General features: G+C 44.4%; 5 protein-coding genes and 1 long non-coding RNA gene across 6 annotated transcripts; 4 read left to right on the top strand and 2 right to left on the bottom strand.

The window, feature by feature from the left end:
- The first annotated feature begins 283 nt into the window (after positions 1 to 283).
- Positions 284 to 1676, top strand: LOC120424130 (uncharacterized). Its single transcript, XR_005606328.2, has 2 exons — positions 284 to 658; positions 732 to 1676. It is a non-coding gene; the product is annotated as an uncharacterized LOC120424130 (long non-coding RNA).
- Positions 1677 to 4449: 2773 nt separating this feature from the next.
- On the top strand, positions 4450 to 5373 carry LOC120424117 (ATP synthase subunit d, mitochondrial-like). Its single transcript, XM_039588156.2, has 3 exons — positions 4450 to 4699; positions 4804 to 5107; positions 5177 to 5373. The coding sequence occupies exons 1-3, from the start codon at positions 4578 to 4580 to the stop codon at positions 5267 to 5269; spliced, it is 519 nt and encodes a 172-aa protein (XP_039444090.1). The 5' UTR covers positions 4450 to 4577; the 3' UTR covers positions 5270 to 5373.
- On the bottom strand, positions 5356 to 6396 carry LOC120424118 (DNA replication complex GINS protein PSF3-like). Its single transcript, XM_039588157.2, has 3 exons — positions 6138 to 6396; positions 5964 to 6069; positions 5356 to 5900 (listed from the first exon to the last, which is right to left on the bottom strand). Exons 1-3 carry the CDS (start codon positions 6238 to 6240, stop codon positions 5471 to 5473), a joined length of 639 nt encoding a protein of 212 aa, XP_039444091.1. The 5' UTR covers positions 6241 to 6396; the 3' UTR covers positions 5356 to 5470.
- Positions 6397 to 9435: 3039 nt separating this feature from the next.
- On the top strand, positions 9436 to 11883 carry LOC120424116 (inosine-5'-monophosphate dehydrogenase-like). The gene is made up of 5 exons (XM_039588155.2): positions 9436 to 9657; positions 9741 to 9849; positions 9914 to 10064; positions 10211 to 11409; positions 11473 to 11883. Exons 2-5 carry the CDS (start codon positions 9767 to 9769, stop codon positions 11576 to 11578), a joined length of 1539 nt encoding a protein of 512 aa, XP_039444089.1. The 5' UTR covers positions 9436 to 9657; positions 9741 to 9766; the 3' UTR covers positions 11579 to 11883.
- Positions 11884 to 14724: 2841 nt separating this feature from the next.
- On the bottom strand, positions 14725 to 18973 carry LOC120424125 (uncharacterized). Its single transcript, XM_052707687.1, has 3 exons — positions 18762 to 18973; positions 16582 to 17524; positions 14725 to 16497 (listed from the first exon to the last, which is right to left on the bottom strand). The coding sequence occupies exons 2-3, from the start codon at positions 17246 to 17248 to the stop codon at positions 14735 to 14737; spliced, it is 2430 nt and encodes an 809-aa protein (XP_052563647.1). The 5' UTR covers positions 17249 to 17524; positions 18762 to 18973; the 3' UTR covers positions 14725 to 14734.
- Positions 18974 to 19317: 344 nt separating this feature from the next.
- Positions 19318 to 21306, top strand: LOC120424123 (SET and MYND domain-containing protein 4-like). The gene is made up of 2 exons (XM_039588164.2): positions 19318 to 19753; positions 19815 to 21306. Exons 1-2 carry the CDS (start codon positions 19446 to 19448, stop codon positions 21181 to 21183), a joined length of 1677 nt encoding a protein of 558 aa, XP_039444098.1. The 5' UTR covers positions 19318 to 19445; the 3' UTR covers positions 21184 to 21306.
- Positions 21307 to 21523: the final 217 nt, after the last annotated feature.

Raw genomic sequence — 21523 nt, 5'->3', positions numbered from 1 at the left:
AAACTAGCAGTTTGTTTGATTTCTTGATCGCAATTCTAACGTAACCTTCTTTTCTTTGAGAAATGTTTGCAATGGATCCAAAGGTTGCTAAGAATTTTGTTGTTGGTTTTAATGGAAACTTTTGTAGATTCCATGGAATGCCATTATGTAGTTGTGGTATTTATTTCCTAGTTCAATTGTTTCAACAATATTTTTTTATGGAGAAGAGGAGAGATGTGTGGAGTGATACACCCTATTGCGGTGTAGGTGAGCGCACTCCATTAGATCCACTTGAATACCCAAGTAACCATCCAGCATTAAAATAAATCATATATTGGCTGGTAATCAGCATTCAACAGCACATCAGTCATAAAATAGCTATACTCAGAGCAAATCAGCTCTAAAAGAACTGCTCTAAAAGCAGCTGAGATAGTGCTAATTTATTGCTGCTACTAGCAACACTGCTAGAATTTTATATCCACAAACTGGCAACACGGGATTGAGTTGCACAAGAGCGAATGAGAGAGCACTATAAAACAGAAACAAAAGTAATTCTTACTCTCTCATCCATTCAACAAAAACAAACCAGTGGTGAAGAAGAATGGCAAAAATCTGAGGATTTATTTTGTGCTTGGAAAACTATAAGAACTGGTTTTGTACCTGTTCTTTTACCAAATAGGTAAGTTTAATTAATGAAGTAATAAAATAAATGTACAAAATAGCTAGGATGTACAAAAAATCCTCCTTTCCAGACCGTTCCGAAGGCGAACAGATCCGCGGACAAATCCGGTGCAAAAATATGTGGAATGAAGTTTCCTTGCTCATCCTGGAGCATCCGGCTTGGTGTAACTGGTCCTCGGAGGATGTGCAGACGAGAAGTGGCGAGGTTTTGGTCATGTTTTGACTAAAAAATCGGAACAGGTCGAACCGAGACTTTGTCGGAGACGATGCCGGATACCTTCAGCGTTGGACATTGCGGAAGGATTTAAAGTCTGGAATGTCCAGTTCTGTGCTTCAAGACCAGCAGTAATGGAGTGTTCGCTAGGTTGCAGGTCCAGGAGAAGTATTGGCCGTAAAAAGTTATGCCGTCGAGCATCATTTTGATTTAGTGTTGGATGATTCTAAATAGTGCATTAATTATCGAATAATAAATTGATTTGAGTTGTACAAAGTCTATTTTTCTTCGACGGTGGAAGATTTTTTCAGAAACATGAAAGAAAAATGGATTTAGACCATGTTCGTGATCGGGTGAAACATCATCTCGTGTTGTGCAATCACGTATGTGAAGCACTTCCCAAACAGGCGAGACGGAACGGGCTCAGGAACCAGCGAAATCTACTGAAAACAGCATGATCAATATCCCAAACAATGTACCTCAGAACAAAAAATCACAGTCAGTCAGCTGTGTCGGCAACGTAGAATGTAAACAATCCGAAAATAGAAATGGCTAGAAGGAGAAAAGCAAGAGAGAGAGCATTTTTTTGCTCTCTCTATTTTTGACATTTTGCAGGGGTGGGACACTAACAGTAGGGGCCCTGCACTAAAACAGAAATATAAAGTCCAAATCCAGCTGCAAATGCGCTGTAAAAGCGCTTTTGATGCAGATGTGAAAACACTTTAGCTTTTACCCGCAGCTGGAAATGCGCTGTTAGTGCTATACAGTGACTAAATTTAGTGCTGAATGGTTACTTGGGTAGGCCCCTCGTACGATTGGCATGACGCAGCCATGTACTGACAAAGCATGGACGCAGCCACACGAACGGTTCGATGACAGCTGGCAAAGCAAGTCCAGCTCGCGTCCTCTTTCCTCGTGTGACGCTCGGCCGGATCGGAAGCTAAACCGCGCCGGTCATCCTCGGCAGGCGATTTCCCTGACGGAATCTGGACCCACACACGCTCGTTTTGATTTATTTCCGAAATCACTACCCCATGTTACCCCATCATCAAAATCAAATCAAATTATTCGCTCTACAGCATTGCCTATAGGCCTATAGGCGTTCTCGATTGCGAGATTCCTACTCGAAACTAGGTGTTCGCAGGCTTGATTGTTGAGGCAATTGCAAACATCTTTTTACCGAGCTTTTTACACCTTAGCTTCCATCTACCCCGGGATTCGAACCGACGACCTTTGGATTGTTAGTCCAACTGCCTACCAGCGACTCCACCGAGACAGGACCCGGGGAGATGACTCCTACTCCTGGGCTGAGCTATCGACCTAACCTCTAGGTTAGACCGGGGCCAACATTTACTTCCCCGCCCGACGGAAGGCGTGATCAGACAAATCTCGTCTCAAAATTTGCCACCGGTACCTCCTGGGATCGAACCCAGGCCGACTGGGTGAGAGGCAACCACGCTTACCCCTTCACCACGGTCCCGGCTACCCCATCATCTAGGAACTAAATTTTCCGTGTACATATGGGCCACACTTGAAACTCAACCGTGGTAGTTGCTACTAGAGAGCCTGGATCTTATTAGAGAACGGACATCTCAAACCAAAAGTACCAATCGAAGCACGAGAACTGTCAAACGGAGGTACCAATCGAGCATAATCCTTTGTCTTATGCTCGATTGGTACCTCCGTTTGACAGTTCTCGTGCTTCGATTGGTACTTTTGGTTTGAGATGTCCGTTCTCTAATAAGATCCAGGCTCTCTAGTTGCTACCATATTGTAGAGTTAAATTGAGAACACGCACCGACGTATTTTTGCTGAAAACATTTCGTGCTTGGATTGACTGATTAACGCAGTCAGTTTAATTATGTCGAGAGCGGTATGGTAATTTTAACTAGGGACCTACATAGGGAAATGAAATGTGCTGGGAGAAATTTTAAGCACCCACAGTCAACAACAGTATTACAATGCTTGTAATTGTTATGAATCTCGTTTTTTGGTCAAAATTATTTTAAATTGATTCCGACCTTGTTTTTGCATGGTCTTGTTGCTCGATTGGAACCCCGATTTGACAGTTCGATTTGAACCCTGAAAGTTACATTTCGCCTCTCCATACACTGAAAACCCAACCATGGTAGTTGCTACCATATTGTAGGGTTAAATCGACGACGTTAAATTGAGAACACGCACCGACGTATTTTTGCTAAAAACAATCCATGCTTGGATTGACTGATTAACGCAGTCAGTTTTACTATGTCGAGAGCGGAATGGTAATTTTAACCCTCCAATACCGAGAGAATGATAATGATTTTGTAATTGCTACCATACAATTTTGTGGAAGTATGGTACATTTGACCATATTTGCGTTTACTTTTACCAAAAAGCCACAGTTAATTTAATAAGCAGCATTTTTAGCAAATGTTTTTAAAATTACCATGGTCGGGCTTTCAGTGTAGAGGCTCTCTAATTTTAATCCTCCAATATGGAGAGAATGAAGATGATTTCGTAACTGCTACCACAGAGAACAGATGTACATCTTGGTTCTAACTTGTGTGTAAACCGTGTAAACTAAAAAAAATGCGTTGCATACAATCTTGCATCAAAGAAATTAGAGTGTGCAGGATACGCTTGGCGGCGCCACCGTCGCGGCTGAGAATACTTGACCTAACAATGAAATAGGCTCAATAATTTCGAAAGAAAATAAATGTTAACCTTGTTTAAATATAAAATTCACTTCTGTATAATTCCAGTTGACTAAAAATAATGCAAAAATGCAATAACATTAACAAAGAGGAAGCCAAAACATAACAAAAAAATCATTCAAAAATGATTTTTCAAGCGACAACTTAAAATAGTCCCTTTACACATGTTATGTCCGATTTCGTTTTGTTAACCTTCTTTGGCGCGTAAAATTGCAACCCTCTGATGAAGGGCAGTCAGACATTGGTCTGATGTCGTTCGTACGGAATGTTTTATGCAGTGATTAGATGGTCCAACGTTCTGCTACTGTAGGCCATCATGATTTTGGAAGTGGCGCTATCTAGGCGGATGGTGCACACCCTAGCTCTTTTCAACGTATTTTGGTTTGAATTTTTACACACGTTTTTCAATGCTGTTTGTTCAATGATATACATCTGTTCTCTGTGCTGCTACCATGCAATTTTGTGGAAGCATGGTACATTTTATCATATTTGCTTTTACTTTTACCAAAAAGCCACAGTTAAGCAGTATACGCACATCGGAAGGAACCTGTCAAGAAAAAAATAAAATGGGCAGCAAGGGCAGCGAAAGCAAGCCAGAGAGGGTGAATAAAAAGCCCTAAGAAAACGCTCCCTCTCCTTTGTTCTGCTGTTCGTAAAGCTGTTTCTTGACTCCTTTCCTTCCGATCTCCATACTAGCGTATAATCAGCATTTTTAGCAAAATTTGCTAATGTTCTTAAAATTACCATGGACGGGCTTTCAGTGCATTTTCCTCAAACAATCTGACAGCATCATCGTTCTGCCCTTTTCGACCTGCCTATCCAATCCCACAAAAATCAGTCCGAATGTCATCACGCGGCTGTCACTTTTGACAGGTTACATAAGTTTTCATCTTCGTCTCGATTCGATCGACGGAAGTTCAGAGTGCAGCTTTGGTCGTCTTTTTCTCCCGGAAAAATCGTTTGCTAACCTTCCAGAAGTTCCCGGTAAACCGCGCGAAGCAGCAACGATGGCCTCTCGCAGAATTGCCCAATCCAGCGTCAACTGGGCCGCCTTGGCCGAGCGCGTTCCGCAGAGCCAGAAGCCTAACCTCGCCGCCTTCAAGTCGATGAGCGACAAGTATCTGCGAAGGTAACTTGGATCATCTATTATTTTTTTTAAAGATGGATGATGGTGTTTGCGTAATCAACTTAATTTTTATGGAACGATTTTTCTCTTTGTTTTGGTTTTCTCAGTGTCATTGTCAACCCGGAAACTCCGCCGAAGATTGACTGGGCCCACTACCAGAAGAGTGTCCCGATCGCCGGCATGGTCGACAAGTTCCAGAAGGCGTACGAGGCGCTGCAGATTCCGTACCCGGCCGATACCGTGACCGCACAGGTCGAGGCCCAGGAGAAGCAGGTCAAGGAGGAAATCTCCAAGTTCTGCAAGGATTCGGAGTCTCGCATCGCCGACTACGCGAGCCAGATTGCCGCCCTGAAGGCACTGCTGCCGTACGACCAGATGACCATGGAGGATTACCGCGATGCGTTCCCCGACGTAAGTATTCGTGTTTGTGATTTTGTTGGCGAGAAATGGGATTTAACTGACTTTTCTTACCGCCAACAGCAAGCTCTGGACCCGATCAACCGCCCGACCTTCTGGCCGCACTCCCCCGAAGAGCAGGAGATTGGAGCTCCGAACGCCGAGCCGCACCATTAAGAAGGGGAAAATTTCGAAACTTTGCAACAGAAAACATCTGCTGTTTAGAACACAACATCAAGTTGAAAATTTAATAAACATGGAAAGTCGATCGTAAAAATGTGTGCAGAAAGAGTAATTACTATAAACTATTCATTACTTTATTCATACAAATTAAGTCAAAGGTGAATCTCGATGCGCAACCGCATTAAGGACAATCCCTCACATCGAACTACGCTGGGACGCCTGCGATGAACCTCCCTCGTCCCCGTCCAGCACGTCTCGTTTCCGCTTGCGGTGGTTCGTGACTAGTTCCGTCGACTTGATGTTGACAGCCTTTTCCTGCAGCCAGTCGGCAAACATTTTGCGACTCCGGCTGCCCACCTCGTACAGCATCCGCTCCATGTGTTCCAGCTTCTTGTTGTCCACCAGGTTTTCGTTGCTGACATTGTTGCACAGATCCTTGAGGCCCTTGACGCGCTCTTTTGCCGTGTCGTGCAGCATTTCCGCCAGGTCGTCACCGGCCTCAAACTTGCACAAATTCATTCCCAAATCGTAGTAAAATTTGTTCAGCCGGCCCAGCTCTACGTAGTTTGCGTCCGCCTTGTAAATTTCCTTGTAAGCCGAGGTAAAAATGTCCGGAACCTGCAAGCTTTACACAAACAAAAAAACACGTTACAATCTTATAAGTCCCGTTCCAAAACATCAAACTCACCCAAAGTCGGGATTCCGCTCGTCCTGCTGCGAAAGGTACCACAGTGGAAGCTCCAGCTGCTGGTTGTTCTCCAAATCTTCCGACTTTTCGGACGAGTCCAGGAACCCTGCACAAAAGAAGCTTTATTATCAGTTTTCACCGGTAAAACCTGTAAACTGCAGACAAAAAACTCACCCAACTTCTCTAGGGAACGCAGCGCCCGGCACGGAATCCGTTCCTGCGTCACCATAATGTCGTCGATTGAGTAATAGTTGGGATAGTAGCTTGGATTGTTCATTGTTATCAGTGTAGTTAAATTTTAAAAGAAATAAAAATTCGAAAAAAAGCGGCGCGAACTTTCTGAACGATGTAAACACGTCTCGAGTAAGTTGTAAAACGGTCGTATTGGCGCTCAAAGAGTTTGCACGCGCGGTAAACAGTTTTTGAAACAAACACAAGTTGCGCTGTCAATCAGTTGAATCGGAATCTGCCTTTAACTTGGCCTTTTTCGAGAGATTCTAATATCACGCAAAGCCGACATTAGTCTTTTAAGACTTAAAATTAGGCTTTATCGAACCTAACCGTGTTAAGTCTTTTTAAGCCTAATGAAGGGTTAGTCTTTAAAAGACTAGTTTCGTTTTAGTACGAAAAAGGCTAAATTTTAGGCTTAATGTTATCGTCAAAAAGCCTAAATTTTAGTCTTTTTCGAGAATGCGAGGGGATCAGAGCGGACATAATCCAAGATGGCGGAACTTGATTAAGACTTATTTTTAGGCCTAAAAAGACTTATTTATAGGTTTAAAAGACTAATTTCTAGGCTTTTGCAGGAAATGGGAGGGGTCAAAGCGGACATAATCCAAGATGGCGGAACTTGATTAAGACTTATTTTTAGGCCTAAATATACTTATTTATAGGTTTAAAAGACTAATTTCTAGGCTTTTTCAGGAAATGGAAGGGGTCAAAGCGGTCATAATCCAAGATGGCGGAACTTGATTAAGACTTATTTTTAGGCCTAAAAAGACTTATTTATAGGTTTAAAAGACTAATTTCTAGGCTTTTGCAGGAAACGGGAGGGGTCAAAGCGGACATAATCCAAGATGGCGGAACTTGATTTAGACTTATTTTTAGGCCTAAAAAGACTTATTTATAGGTTTAAAAGACTAATTTCTAGGCTTTTGCAGGAAATGGGAGGGGTCAAAGCGGACATAATCCAAGATGGCGGAACTTGATTAAGACTTATTTTATGGCTGAAAACCCTAGGGGATCAAAATGGCGGGAATAAAGGGTAGAAAATAAAATATTGTTATATATTATTTAAATATTTTTAAAAATGTTTTTATTCGATAATTCGGCAATTTCGGAATACGACAGATTCAGAGATGCGTTCAGCTTTAACCTGAAAATAAAAAAAAAAACAATTTTTTGAAGATGAGTTGTGAGAGTTTGATAGTTATTTAAAAATTGAGTGATTTTATTTAAGAGTTTATCAGTAGACCATGATTGGCGTAGTTTGGCAAGTTCGAATTTTTGAAAATCTTACTTTAAGAATTTAAGAATTTAGAAATTTAGGAATTACGGAATTTAGGAATTGAGTAATATAAGAATTTAAAGCCTGGTCTACAATAGGAAACTCGCAGGATCGCAGATGCAAGCGCAAGTTTTAAACACATGCAAATCAATCTGATCTTCTACAATGACAATGCTGCGGTGCTGCGATTCTGTACTAAAATCGCAGACCGCAGGTCGCATGTTCTAAATTTTGAAATAAATGAAAATTTTCGCAGGATTTCTGCGTTGACAGTTCCAAATGGGAAATCACAGCAACCAACGCAGCCCATTGTAGATACTCGCAGGAAAGTCTGCGTATTTAGAACGAAAATTTTTCACATCTGTCATCGCGGCGCAGCGTAGGATCGCAGCAGTTTCCCGATGTAGATCAGGCTTAAGAATTTAAGAATTTAAGAATTTAAGAATTTAAGAATTTAAGAATTTAAGAATTTAAGAATTTAAGAATTTAAGAATTTAAGAATTTAAGAATTTAAGAATTTAAGAATTTAAGAATTTAAGAATTTAAGAATTTAAGAATTTAAGAATTTAAGAATTTAAGAATTTAAGAATTTAAGAATTGTTGAATTGTTGAATTGTTGAATTGTTGAATTTTTGAATTTTTGAATTTTTGAATTTTTGAATTTTTGAATTTTTGAATTTTTGAATTTTTGAATTTTTGAATTTTTGAATTTTTGAATTTTTGAATTTTTGAATTTTTGAATTTTTGAATTTTTGAATTTTTGAATTTTTGAATTTTTGAATTTTTGAATTTTTGAATTTTTGAATTTTTGAATTTTTGAATTTTTGAATTTTTGAATTTTTGAATTTTTGAATTTTTGAATTTTTGAATTTTTGAATTTTTGAATTTTTGAATGTTTGAATTTTTGAATTTTTGAATTTTTGAATTTTTGAATTTTTGAATTTTTGAATTTTTGAATTTTTGATTTTTTAAATTTTTGAATTTTTGAATTTTTGAATTTTTGAATTTTTTTTGATTTTTGAATTTTTTAATTTCTGAAATTTAAATTTCTGAATTATGAAATTTTTGAATTTTTGAATTTTAAAGTTTTTGATTTTTTTAAATTGTTGAATTTCTGAATTTTTTATTGAATTTTTAAATTATTACATTTTTGAACACACACACACACACACACACACACACACACACAAACACCACTCATACACACTCATTCACAAACACAAACACAACCACCACCACCATCATTTTCACCGCCACCGTCGGTTGTCCACTCCCGCCTCGTTGTCCTTTTTCGCTTCCACTTTGGAATTCAATCCCCGGCGGATTGATTCCGAGATTTTCTGTCTCGAAACTTCCTCCAGCACTCAGAAACACAATGCCGTCCACAAAAAAAAAGTTCCTTCCCTCCTCCATCCGCAAAAAACACGACTCAATTCACGCCTTCCCGTCCTCCTCCACCGTACCGAGGACCGGAATTTGGGAACCCGGTAAACAGCGACTTTATCATTCAGCCGCTTACTCACTCCTGCCGAACCTTCCGGCAGGAAAAACACAAAAACTTACCTGCAAACTGGCCAAAATCCTGCCCCTGTCCGACGAACAGCAACCACCACCGGCAACTTTCAACTTTTTCTGATTTGACATGTCAAATCGTGAACCAAAGTTTTATAGTACAGAAAAGCCTTAAATTTAGTCTTTTTCTAAGTTTTGCACTAAGTTCTAAAAAAAGCCTAAAATTTAGGCCCGAAAAAAGACTAATTTTTAGGCCTTTTTCTGACAATACTGACCGAACTTCAAAAAAGGCTAAAAATAAGTCTTTTAAGACTAATGCCGGTTTTCCGTGTGGGCCTTTTTTCTAAAACGGCCAGGTAAACGCCAAATCCGCCATCACCGCACCGCCCAGAAATGACGTTTATCAGCTGTCAAATCTTTTCAGGCAATCTGTTCCTTTGGTTCCTTTGTGAAAAACTCGCTCAGTTTGTGGCATGCATTTCTAGTGTACGGTCACAACCGGAGCGGCTGATCTGTTACATTTCCATATTGTCTGCAATTTGTTACACATTTGCTAAAATCGCGATACCGGCATTTTGAGCCACTCTTCTGCACTTTTAGTAGCATCAATCGCGAAACAGTGCTACTGCCAAGCAAGTCGAGCGTTCGTTTGAAGGTTTTGCGCTGATTTTAAAGGTAAAATCGATGGGAGTGGGGTTTCCACGTGTTTCAGTACAAATTTCTAAAGTTATTTTTTTTTGTTTTCATTTATGCGCTAGATTTGAAAAGTATTTCTCCCGAAATCATGGCCATGAAGAACGGAGTCAACCTCCAGGATGGGCTATCCTGCGAGGGTTTGTTCCAGAACAGTGACGGGTTGACCTACAAGTAAGTTTCCGGAGCCATTTGCCGGCTTTAGGACGGAACAGAACTAATAATCGTTTCTTCACAGTGACTTTATCATCCTTCCCGGCTTCATCGACTTTTCCGCGGACGCCGTAGATCTGGCTTCGCCGCTGACGAAGAAGATCAACCTGAAGGCCCCACTGGTTTCGTCCCCGATGGACACCGTCACGGAGGCGGACATGGCCATTGCGATGGCGGTGAGTTTCGTTTTTTTTCTCTCTCTAGCTAATTAGATTAGCTTTATTAAGTTGAACATCAAATGTAACGAACTTGCTCATCAAATGTTAATATTGGCAAGATTGTATGTTTAACCTGTTTTTAAACAAAACTCGATCTCTTCTAGTTATGCGGCGGCATCGGCATCATTCACCACAACTGCACGCCCGAGTTCCAGGCGAACGAGGTGCACAAGGTGAAGAAGTATAAGCACGGTTTCATCCGCGACCCGATCGTGATGAGTCCGGAGAACACGGTCGCGGACGTGCTGGAGGCCAAGCGAAAGAACGGTTTCACCGGCTACCCGATCACCGAGCACGGCCGGCTGGGCGAGCGGTTGATTGGCATTGTGACCTCGCGGGACATTGACTTCCGCGAGGAGGACGTCGATCTGAAGCTACGGGACATTATGACGAAGATTGAGGACATGGTGACGGCCCCGAGCGGGGTGACGCTGCAGGAGGCGAACCACATCCTGGAGAAGAGCAAGAAGGGAAAACTGCCGATTGTGAACAAGAACGGAGAGTTGGTGGCGCTGATTGCCCGGACGGATTTGAAGAAAGCTAGAAGTTACCCGAACGCGTCCAAGGACAGCAACAAACAGCTGCTGGTCGGGGCTGCCATTTCGACCCGGGAGGAGGACAAGGAACGGCTTGAGCTGCTCGTTCAGAACGGCGTTGACGTGGTCGTGCTGGATTCGTCGCAGGGCAATTCCATCTACCAGATGAACATGATCAAGTACATCAAGCAAACTTACCCCGAACTGCAGGTCATTGCCGGCAACGTGGTCACCCGCCAGCAGGCAATGAACCTCATCGATGCCGGCTGTGACGCGCTGCGAGTAGGCATGGGTTCCGGCTCGATTTGCATCACCCAGGAGGTGATGGCGTGCGGATGTCCGCAAGCCACGGCCGTCTACCAGGTCAGCAAGCTGGCCCGTGAATTTGGCGTCCCGGTCATCGCCGACGGGGGCATCCAGTCCATCGGACACATTATGAAGGCCATCTCGCTGGGCGCTTCCAGCGTGATGATGGGATCGCTGCTGGCCGGAACATCGGAAGCTCCCGGCGATTACTACTTCAGCGATGGCGTGCGCCTCAAGAAGTACCGCGGAATGGGCAGCTTGGAGGCGATGGAACGCAAGGACGCCAAGGGAGCGGCCGGATCGCGGTACTACCACACCGACATTGACAAACTGCGCGTGGCCCAGGGCGTCAGCGGAAGCATCGTCGACAAGGGTTCCGTGCTACGGTTCCTGCCATATCTGCAGTGCGGATTGCAGCACAGCTGCCAGGACATCGGAACCAAATCCCTCCTGAATCTAAAGTATGGCGTAACTTAAAACCAAATCCCTTTCCAAAGTTACTAATCTTTTTCTAACCCTTCCAGAACAATGATCTACAACGGCGAGCTGCGCTTCATGAGACGCACCCACTCGGCCCAGGCCGAAGGCAACGTGCACAGCTTGTTCTCGTACGAGAAGAGATTGTACTAAGCTTAAGGACAGCCCTAACAAAAGAAAAAGAAGCCCGAAAGAGACACTCTTCTTCTTCCCATCGGAAACTCACCGACTTGTTTAGTAAGGTCCCCCCTACCCGGTTTGATTTAGGTTCTGCTAGTGATGTAGGCGTACTTTAAGACGAAAATTCAACTTACAAAAACAAATGTGTCAAACCAAATCCGGATTGCAAAGCGCGCAGGATCCAGAATTCCAGAGGAAACTACACTACAATTGTGGCGGCCCAAATGTTTAAAACATTTTAGTAGAGCTGTTTGTTTTTTCAAGTGTGCACACTGTTTGACGTGGAAAAAAGGGAGAGGAAAAAAACTAAAAAATATATGAAATCACAACATTGTAGAAACACAATTAGGCAGGGAAAACAGAACACACGAGAGCATCTCTTAACAAAATTTAAAGTATTGGAACTCCATTTTCTAACTGAATCGCTAGGGTAAGAACTTACACAGTACATATTTTTAAATTATTTTTCGAATATTTTATTAGGTTATCCAGTTTATATGGAATAAAATGATGTATCCATAGAAGCAAATAAGAGTGTTTTTTTTTATTGCTGGTTCAAGTGTAATAATCCGTATTAACGATAACGAAGATATTTTGGTTTACCCATTTTTTAATTGAACCACGTTCAATTTACTTACTAAACTACTAAACTAAACTTATTAAAGGTTACAGTGGAGTCAAGAAACAGCTTCACGAATAGAAGAACCAAGGAGAGTATACACATATTCGGCACGCTAAATTATCCGACCAATTCCCATCACTTTTGCTGTTTTCCGATACCTACTAAAACACCATTTTCATAGAAATCAACAAAAGAGAGTTGCTTGCTAACTTTTGTTTGAGTAATTTACTGCCCTGTTCTAGAGGTGGGCAAAAAATAGCGAGCCGCTCGAAGAGCCGGTTCACTAAAAAGAAAAGAGTGAACGAACCATGGCTCACAAAAAAGAGTCGTGGTTCTTTTTGAAACTCCGGTCTTTTAAAAGAACCGTTCCAAGATGGAATGATAAAAATATAATTATATAATATAATTCATTGAATTACTAACATATTGTAGTATTATTTTTTTATGAGATTCAAAAATGCAATTTTAAATATTTAAATGCCAGTATAAAATAATCCCAAAACTGTCCCACGGTGTACTTTTTAAAGTAGGGGAAATATACCCATTTTAATCACTCTAAGCCATTCGACCAATTCTCATCACTTTTGCCGTTTTCCGCTATTAAATCAACATTTTCAGATGTATCAACAATGGAGAGATGCTTGCTCACTTTTATTTGAGCTATTTATTTCTTTGGAACAGTCCAAAACACTTTATGAAAGCTGTAATTCATGATCAAAGTGCTGATAGGCCGACAATAGAAATAGGCTTAAAAAGGGTATAGTTCCCCTACAATACTTGTTCGGTAACTGGGCTGAGAACGTAGCTCAGTCACCGAATGCTGTTCGCTAACTGGGCTGAACGAAAAATAACGAGGGGAATACCGATGCATAATATGTTTTTGATAAAATATGAAAATAACAATTACTCAAAATTATTATTCAATTCAATTCAATTCAATTGGGGTTTATTAGAATTTAACAGTTCTGCTCCAGGATGTTACATTTGCAATTCAGAGATTTGGAGAACCTTTCAACTGAGATCAATTCATAAACCTTTACAGGGAGGGTACATGTTTCTAAGTTTAGATGTTGCTAGCTGCGTGCTCTTTTAGGGTACTCAAAATTATTAACAATGATCACTTTTCATATTTCTTTAATTGTGACTTGAAATAACATAAAAGTTTGAAAAAAGTTTTTTTTTATTTGTCGAACAAGATTTTTTGCATTCATTAACCCCTCGGTGATTTTGGTTAAAAAGCAGCCCAGTTACCGGACAATTACACTCAACCCTCGGTGGTTGGTCACTTTTTCGTTTGACACTTTTTTAGTTTGTACCCCGTTGGTTGGTCAAAGTCAAACTAAAAAGTGACGAACTGTGCGTGAACTCCGTGTAAAAGGGGTGTCAAACTAAAAAGTGACCCCGTTCGTTTGACAACAGTTGGTGTCAAACCATCGGGATTTGAGTGTACTGTACTTCAGGACAAAAAATGGCAAGTAAAAAAGGGACTATTTCCCGAAATTTTGAAAGCTGGAGGAAATATTTGGTTGGGGGCTATTGCAACTTTCTCATTAGAACACCACTTGAATGTTTTCAAACTATTCCGAAAGTGGATGAACTTATAAACAACAGAAAGATACATTCAATTTTGCATCGTACATTAACGTATTACCCGAATACAAATTTGAGCATTTCAAATTGCTTAACACGGAAAATTTTACCATAAATCTACTAGCCCACGCGAAATTGAAAAAGAATCCTCTTGCTAGATTAAACATTAGCATTTCAATGCCGGTGTGCTCTCTTGTTCTATCTAGATAGGAATCCCAGCAAGCTTAGTACAAGAGAGCACACGGGCATCGATTTATAGACTTTATCGATTTAACCAGAATGTAGAAAAATTATAAGCATTTGTTCGATTTTTGCACAAATAAACTCAATTTCGTAAAATTGAGAGCAATTTTCTCCAAAAATCCTAGATTAAAGTTTGGTTGCCGTTCAATTATTCGAACGTTTATGTTCGAGTAGAAATCTTGACGAAGAGACCGCCAAATTACAACATTCTTAAAAATAGCCTTTTCATCGAGCTTTTCATCAAAATTTTCATAAAGAGCGAAAGAGCCGCTCTTTTTAATGAGCGAACGAAAATGAGCGGTTTTGCCCACCTCCACCCTGTTCGCATAAATGTGCCATGTGCACTCAAAACCAGAAGTATCCTTCAAAAGGGTACTTTCAATCCTCAAAAAGGATACTTTCTATCCTTTTTTTAAGTTCAAAGGGTGACGACGGGTGAACTTGAAAAAAGGATACTTTTTACTTTGAGTGTGCATTTTCATTTGGTTTGGTTTGGTAAAAACCAAACTTTTGGTTCAAAATAGTTTGCTGATATTACAGGTCTATTCCTGTACTAGCAGAATTGTGCAAAATCAGCAGCAGAGTTGTTCGGGCCTGGCCGACATGAGAAGCGGTGGACTGTATGGTTGTTAGTTGCGGGGAACGGAAAACACCGGAGATTACGTTTTCTAATTTTATTTCTCCCACTTTCCCTTCTTCCTCCTGCTACTACTCTGAAAACTGTGCTTCGTCCTTCTCGGTCGGAGGTTGTATGCGGACTTACTTGGCGCGCTGCCCGCGCGCTCTTGGTGTGTTGCAAATGACGTTTCTCCCTCGTCGTCGGCAACGCAGATGGTCGTCACGGTGGGGTTTCTGGCTTCGTTCGTACCGAACATACTCCCCCCGTTGAGGTCCCTCAACTCTTTGGTTCGGCCCACACAACGCTTCCGGTGGATGGCTGCGGACTGGTCCGCCGGTTCTCGTCGCTCGCCGACGTCTTCGATGACCGGTAAAACGGCGTGAAACTCTCGGAGGTTGCTCCTGCGCTTGCTGGGTTGAGCTGACTCGGGATCGCGTGACAACTTGTCCGGTGGGATTGTCGAATGCCAGCTCTTGCGCCGGTGATCGACCGTTCGCTGGAAACGTCTGAGTTGATCTCGTACTTGGAACGGTTCATCTTGGCTGGGCGGTTCATCAAAGCTACCTTGGGGGTAGATCACGAACTTCAACGCGACTGGTTGACTCTGCACTTGAGCGATCAGAAACCAGATGGTGAACCACCTCTGGCAGTTTGTGATCTGAATGCTGGGCACACGACGGCCCGTGTCTACGTTGGCGATCTTGTACGAGGTTAGGTTGGACAGATTACTTACTGACTTGTGGCGTTTTCTCGACTGGTTGACCACGTGCACTTCTGACGATGCAGGCTCGGAGTGGGATCGGGATTGGGTTGATCGGCTACATTTCAACTCGGGTTCTTCGGCGAGACCCAAGTCATCGGGAGGACGCTCCTCTTCGACGTGGACTACACTTTTGTCCAGATTTACGCAGCTTGGTAAGGGAAGTCTACGCTTGTCTGGTGCCTTGTCCATGTTGTAACTGCCGTTCTGATGGAAGCAGTTCGGCTTGTGCTCAGATTCTGGTAGGTTCATCTTCTGGAGACCGCTGTCGCTGTGGACACGCCGTTGTTCTGGCTCGCCGTGGTGAACGGAATTTTGAACCACTTTAGGTTGTAGTGGCTCAGTCTTCACGGTCGCTTCTGGTTTGAGTTCGCTGTTGTGTGGGGGAACTTGGTTGGACGGGAACACTGCTGGCAGCACGTTGTCGGGTTCAGTTTCGGTGGTGACGTATTTTAAGTGTCCGGTTGGATGCGTCGGCTCACTGCTACTCTCATCGGGGAAGTCGGACTTGGTGTCCGTACTCGGGTTCGTGGTGACTTTCTCACTTAGTCGGGAGGCGACTGAATTCGGTTGGTCCGCGTTCTGGCTTGGCCGGGAATCGCTGCCAAGCTTGTAGGTGGATTCGATGGCGACCGGCTCCGCAGTTGCCGTCTGCTGCTCCTGGAGGGGTTTGGGAGGTGGTAATACGGTCTTGCACTGATCGAGGGGCGCTAGTTTTGGCGGATTCCTTGTTGGCTTGTGGTTCGACTTTTTTGATTCGCTCGCTCCGGTGAGACTCCAGTCGTCGGGACGACGCCAAACGACTTCGTGGACTGCGATCTTGTCCGGAGTTACGTGGCTTGAAAAGGGAACTTCACACTTGTCTGGTGCCCTAGCCGCGGCCTGCAGAAGCGGTTGGTTCTCCGGGACGGTCATCAGCGTCGCAAAGTTCGGGATAGATCCGATCCGGAGGCGGCAAATCTGGAGTTGGCTGTGCTTGTGGATTTGGACCCCACATTGGAGGCCGCTATCGCTGCGGACACGGCGCTGGTCGGCTTCGTCGTCGGAACATCGCACCACTTCCTGTTGCAGCGGCACGATGGTTTCAGCTTCTAAATTGGACAAGTCACTGTCGTGACGAAAAACTTGGATGGACGGGACCATTGCTGGCTGCACTCGGCCTGACTCCGATTCGGCGGTGACGACCTTAGACTCGCAACTGGTTGCCTCGAGCAAGTCGGACCTGGCGTTCGCATTCGGGTTCGCGTTGATATCCCTCGCTGATCGGGAATCGGCTGCACTCGGCTGGTCCGAGCTCTGGATTGTCAGGGATTCGCCGACAAGTCCGCTGGCAGAATCGATGACGATCGGCCTCGTGGGAGCAGTCTGTTGGTTCTGGAGGAGTTTGTGGCTCGGTGCAGGCTTTGGAACGTCCACTTGGTTGGCCTCCCAGGCCTTATGCATCTGTTTCAGCCATACTTTTGCTTGCAAGTGCTGCTGGCGTTGCGCGATCAGGGTTGATGTTGGCTTTCTCTCTGCTTCGATCTGCATTTCTGCCACCGCAGTGGCAACATTGTAGAAACTCGCATCGTTCCTCTCGAATTCAGCCTCCTGCTGAGCGAGGTCCTCTTCTGGGATGAGTCCGAGGATCGTAAGGTGGTGCTGGCTGTGCTCTCGGTACGCTGCACACAAGAAGTCGTACAGGGTTGTCAGCTGTGGTAGCGTGGGTTGGTACAAACCCAGAACAAGATCCTCTACAAAAACCACCTTCTGTTCCGCCAGGTGTCGCTGCTGTAACGCATATGTCAACTTCTTCATTGTTTGATCCATGGCCGCTTCCCGCTAGCCGGAAGCCCACGTCGAGGATTTGGTTTGTGCTGCTGGGACGCAGCGCTTCGTCTGGAAAAGTTCGTCACCTCGGATGGCCGACGACACTTCTCGTTGCGTCACTTTTTTGATCGGTGAAACACACACGCGCGCAAACGCATTTGCTCGCGAGCTCGGCTCGGAACGGGTTGGATCGGGAACGCTTGAACTGGGACTACTCGCCGGCTTTGTTCATCCGCGCGAGAGCAATTCGTCGGGTGAACTGCCTGGACGAAGTTCCTAGGCAAGGGTCCTGATTGTTCAAAATCAACCACTCCATTCGCGAGCACAAATAGCAGACGACGCGATACTGCCCTGATGAATTCCTACTGTTTGTCACTTTCTCACCATTCGCTCCCGAACACTCTCGCTTCTACTCTCCTTCTCTCTCTGATCGGCTCAGTCTCCGAACGGCTCAGGCAGGCCGAACGTCACTGATCACTCTAAACTGAAATTTTTTTTTCTCTGATGCACTGCGTTATACTCATTCATTTGGGTTGTCTAAAATCAATGTTATCAATTAAATTGTGCATTTATTTAGATTTCATAACATTATAGACACCATTCAAAGAAACATCCACCAAGAAAAAATCAAATTGATGGCAAACTGAGGGCGTGAAGACAAAAAGACTGCCGCGCTGGCATTTTGTGAGAATGGCTCTTCGCTGAGCATGGTAGTGTGTGAGTGTCGTCGAGCGAAGGATTAGGCAAAAATTTTCACGATGTATTTGTTCGCTGAGTGAACAGTTCGGACCACTCGCTGGCTGCTTGCGAGTATCATTCGCTCATGAATGCTAGCGGGTTAGAATAGGCGACGACTGGATAGGCGATGAGTGAGTGGTTTCTGTTCATTGAACCGAAAATCAGGACCCTTGTTCCTAGGATGGACAGCAGGGGGAACTTGGGTAGGAATGACTCGCTGGCTTTGTGCATCCGCGCGAGTTACCTTCCGGATATCCGACTCCCGATGACTTCCACGGCTGGACAGTCGCTCGGAAATGGTCGAGCTGCGATGGGGCAGCGGGGTGGGGAACTTGGACAGGAGCTCTCTTTCGGCACTTTCCGGTCGCTTCCGGAACGCGGGTATGGAGGGAACGGGAAAACTTGGGCAGGAACGACTCGCCGGCTTTGTGCATCCGCGCGAGTTCAGTTCGACGGTTCAACTGCAGAAAGGAAGTTCCTAGGGTGGACACTTCCGGGAATCCGACTTCCGATGACCTCCACGGCTGGACAGTCTCTCGGAAACGGTCGAACTGCGATTGGACGCAGGGGGAACTTGGGCAGTAGCGCTTCTTGGTACTCTCCGGTTGCTTCCGGAGCGGCTGGGCTAGTCCCGGTTGGAACCGGCGACTTCAATTCTGGAGGCTTGAGCTGGTTTCAAATCCGGCTCGAAGGACCATGTTCGGGCCTGGCCGACATGGGAAGCGGTGGACTGTATGGTTGTTAGTTGCGGGGGACGGAAAACACCGGAGATTACGTTTTCTACTTTTATTTCTCCCACTTTCCCTTCTTCCTCCTGCTACTACTCTAAAAACTGTGCTTCGTCCTTCTCGGTCGGAGGTTGTATACGGACTTACTTGGCGCGCTGCCCGCGCGCTCTTGGTGTGTTGCAAATGACGTTTCTCCCTCGTCGTCGGCAACGCAGATGGTCGTCACGGTGGGGTTTCTGGCTTCGTTCGTACCGAACAAGAGTGATTCCGTACTTTTCTGCAACAACTCTTCCCAGTCAGAAATTGTACTAGAATTCAGTAAGAATATCCAGCTCTGTTAGAACCTTGGTTAGAACTCTGTTAGAATCTTGCTACAACGTCGTGACTGGGTTGCATTGTGTTGTATCAAATGAGAGATTTTTTGTTGGTTATATTCAACAAAATATGTTGTGGAATCAAACCTCGTACAGGCTGATTCTACAAAAAATTCCTGCGTGTTATAATAAATAACAATTTTAGGTTTTATTTTGAAACAAATAAGAGTGTCTCCACCCTTGGTTAAAAATGACGTTCAAATGGGTAAAAATCCAGAATCTCTGGAAAAATAGTTTGTCGTGCACTTTCTTGTTTTCAACAAATTTCGCGCCATTTCCGTTTCGATCCTGCCGGCATCCGTCGCGAGTAAAAAAAAGTCCGCAATTTTTCCGTTGTTCCGGCTCCAGACCACCAACATGTTTTCCATTGTGGGCGAAGGCTTCAAGACACTGTTTCTTCAGATGCACTGCCAAATCGGTGGCGGTGGTCCGCGCCTCGGTCCCAACTCCGACGTGACCGCTTACCGCGATTTTGTCCTGCAGAACCAGGCCCTCATCGACGTTCCAGAGAAGGGCAAGTGCAACCGGTGGGCCTCCGAGCTACGCCAAGATGGCAACCGGTTGTTTTTGAGCAGGAAATTCGACGACGCGCTGGCCAAGTTCAACGAGAGCATCTGTGCGGCGGAAACCGGGACGGAACATTTGGGAATGGGTTTTGCTAACCGGTAGGATTGTTTGGGGCTGCTGGGTAGGTTCTGAATATGTGATGGTTTGGTTTCGTTGCAGGTCTGCCGTTTACTACGAAATGGATGAGTACGAGTATTGTTTGGCCAACATTGAACTTGCCAAGCGAAACCACTATCCGGAGAAGTTTGCGTCGAAGCTGGAGGCCAGGGAATTTTCGTGCAGAGCGAAGCTTGACGATGGCCAATCGAAGGGAACGACGCTGAACAACAGCATTGGCCTCAACGTGAGTCCCAATCCGAAGATTCCGTTTATTGCGGATGGAATCGCTATGAAGCGATATCCTGGGTTCGGACGAGGGCTGGTCGCTGAGAAGGACTTCCAGCCGGGCAATATCATCTTGGAAGAGAGTCCGATGCTTAAGCTGGTCGGTTCCCGGTTCAACTATTGCAACAATTGTGCCGGCTCCTTCCAGGGCAGTCTAATTCCCTGTCCGGGTTGCACTTCGGCAATGTACTGCAGCGAAGAGTGCCTCGAAAAGGACTATCGATTCTGGCATCGATTCGAGTGCGGCCTTGCTGACAAGTTACAGAACGTCATGTTCGGAACAATGGCGATGGCACCGAAGCGTTTCTTTTTCGGATTGACAGCGTTCCGTGATGACATCCAGGAAATGATGACCTACTGCGAGGAATCGACCGACTCTAACGATGATCCGTTTGTCGTCGATCACACCAAGCAAGATCTAGTGGAGCAATTCAAGGTTCTGCACCAAACCAAACTCAATCCCTCGATGCCGGAGTTGGAGTCCGTAATGCGCCTCAGCGCGGCCACATTTTACGCCATTTTCATGAAACATCCGCTGGTCGAACAACTCGTCACTACCGATTCCCAGAAGGACTTTATGCTCCGCTGCATCCTCGACTACATCCGCAAAGATACAGCTCTTTCGTTGGACAGCAACGAAGTCGCAACCTGTACCACCATCAGTACCCTGTCCACAATCTCATCGCTGGTCAACCACTCGTGCGACCCGAACATCATCATGCACATCCGCTACGGACGGATCCGGTTCTGGGTGTTGCGCCCAATCCGCAAAGGAGACCAGATTGTCGCCTCGTACGGGCCGACTTGGTGGGACCCTCAACCAAGCTACAAGTCCATCTTCAAGTGCAGTTGCCCGGTGTGCGATGAAGGCAGCAATTGGAGCATCCACGAAGAAACACTCCCGGCAGAGGCCCAGGAACACCTTGGCGTGAAAATTGTGGGCGTGAATAATCCAGACATCGACCAGACAAATGTGCTCAAACATTTGCACCACTTCTTCATACGGTACGGTCATCTTCATCCGAATGCAAGCTTTGGACCAAAGTTGGATGTATGCAAGTTTCTTATTATCGGATTGATTCATCGTGGATCGTTCACGTTGGAGCGAGCCAAAGTGGCCGCAGCACAAGGACTGATTAATTGATGGCAACCTTTTTAATACTATTCCCTTGATTTTATCACTGGTTAAACTTACTTACTTAAGAAAGGAACAGAGTGTTTTGTAAGCCATGATTTAAACATATTTCCCAAATGATCAAATAAACGTTATTTCTAGATTAAATTTTCAAAACAACCTATCCCTCATGGGTTTCCTATGCAGATAGGACCTTTTGAAAATTTAATCGAGATTTCATCTTAACCTTGCACCGTTTGCCTTTTCTGAAGAAATGCTTGAAAATCAAAATAAACATCAACCTTACATAACTCGAGTTAGTTAGCAAAATGTCATTTCAGTCATCACCTGCTGCACTAATTAGCATTTT

Source organism: Culex pipiens, chromosome 2, assembly GCF_016801865.2.
Source record: "Culex pipiens pallens isolate TS chromosome 2, TS_CPP_V2, whole genome shotgun sequence".
NCBI lineage: Eukaryota > Metazoa > Arthropoda > Insecta > Diptera > Culicidae > Culex > Culex pipiens.
Note: the sequence above shows the minus strand (reverse complement) of the source record. Positions and strands in the feature narration are given on the sequence as shown.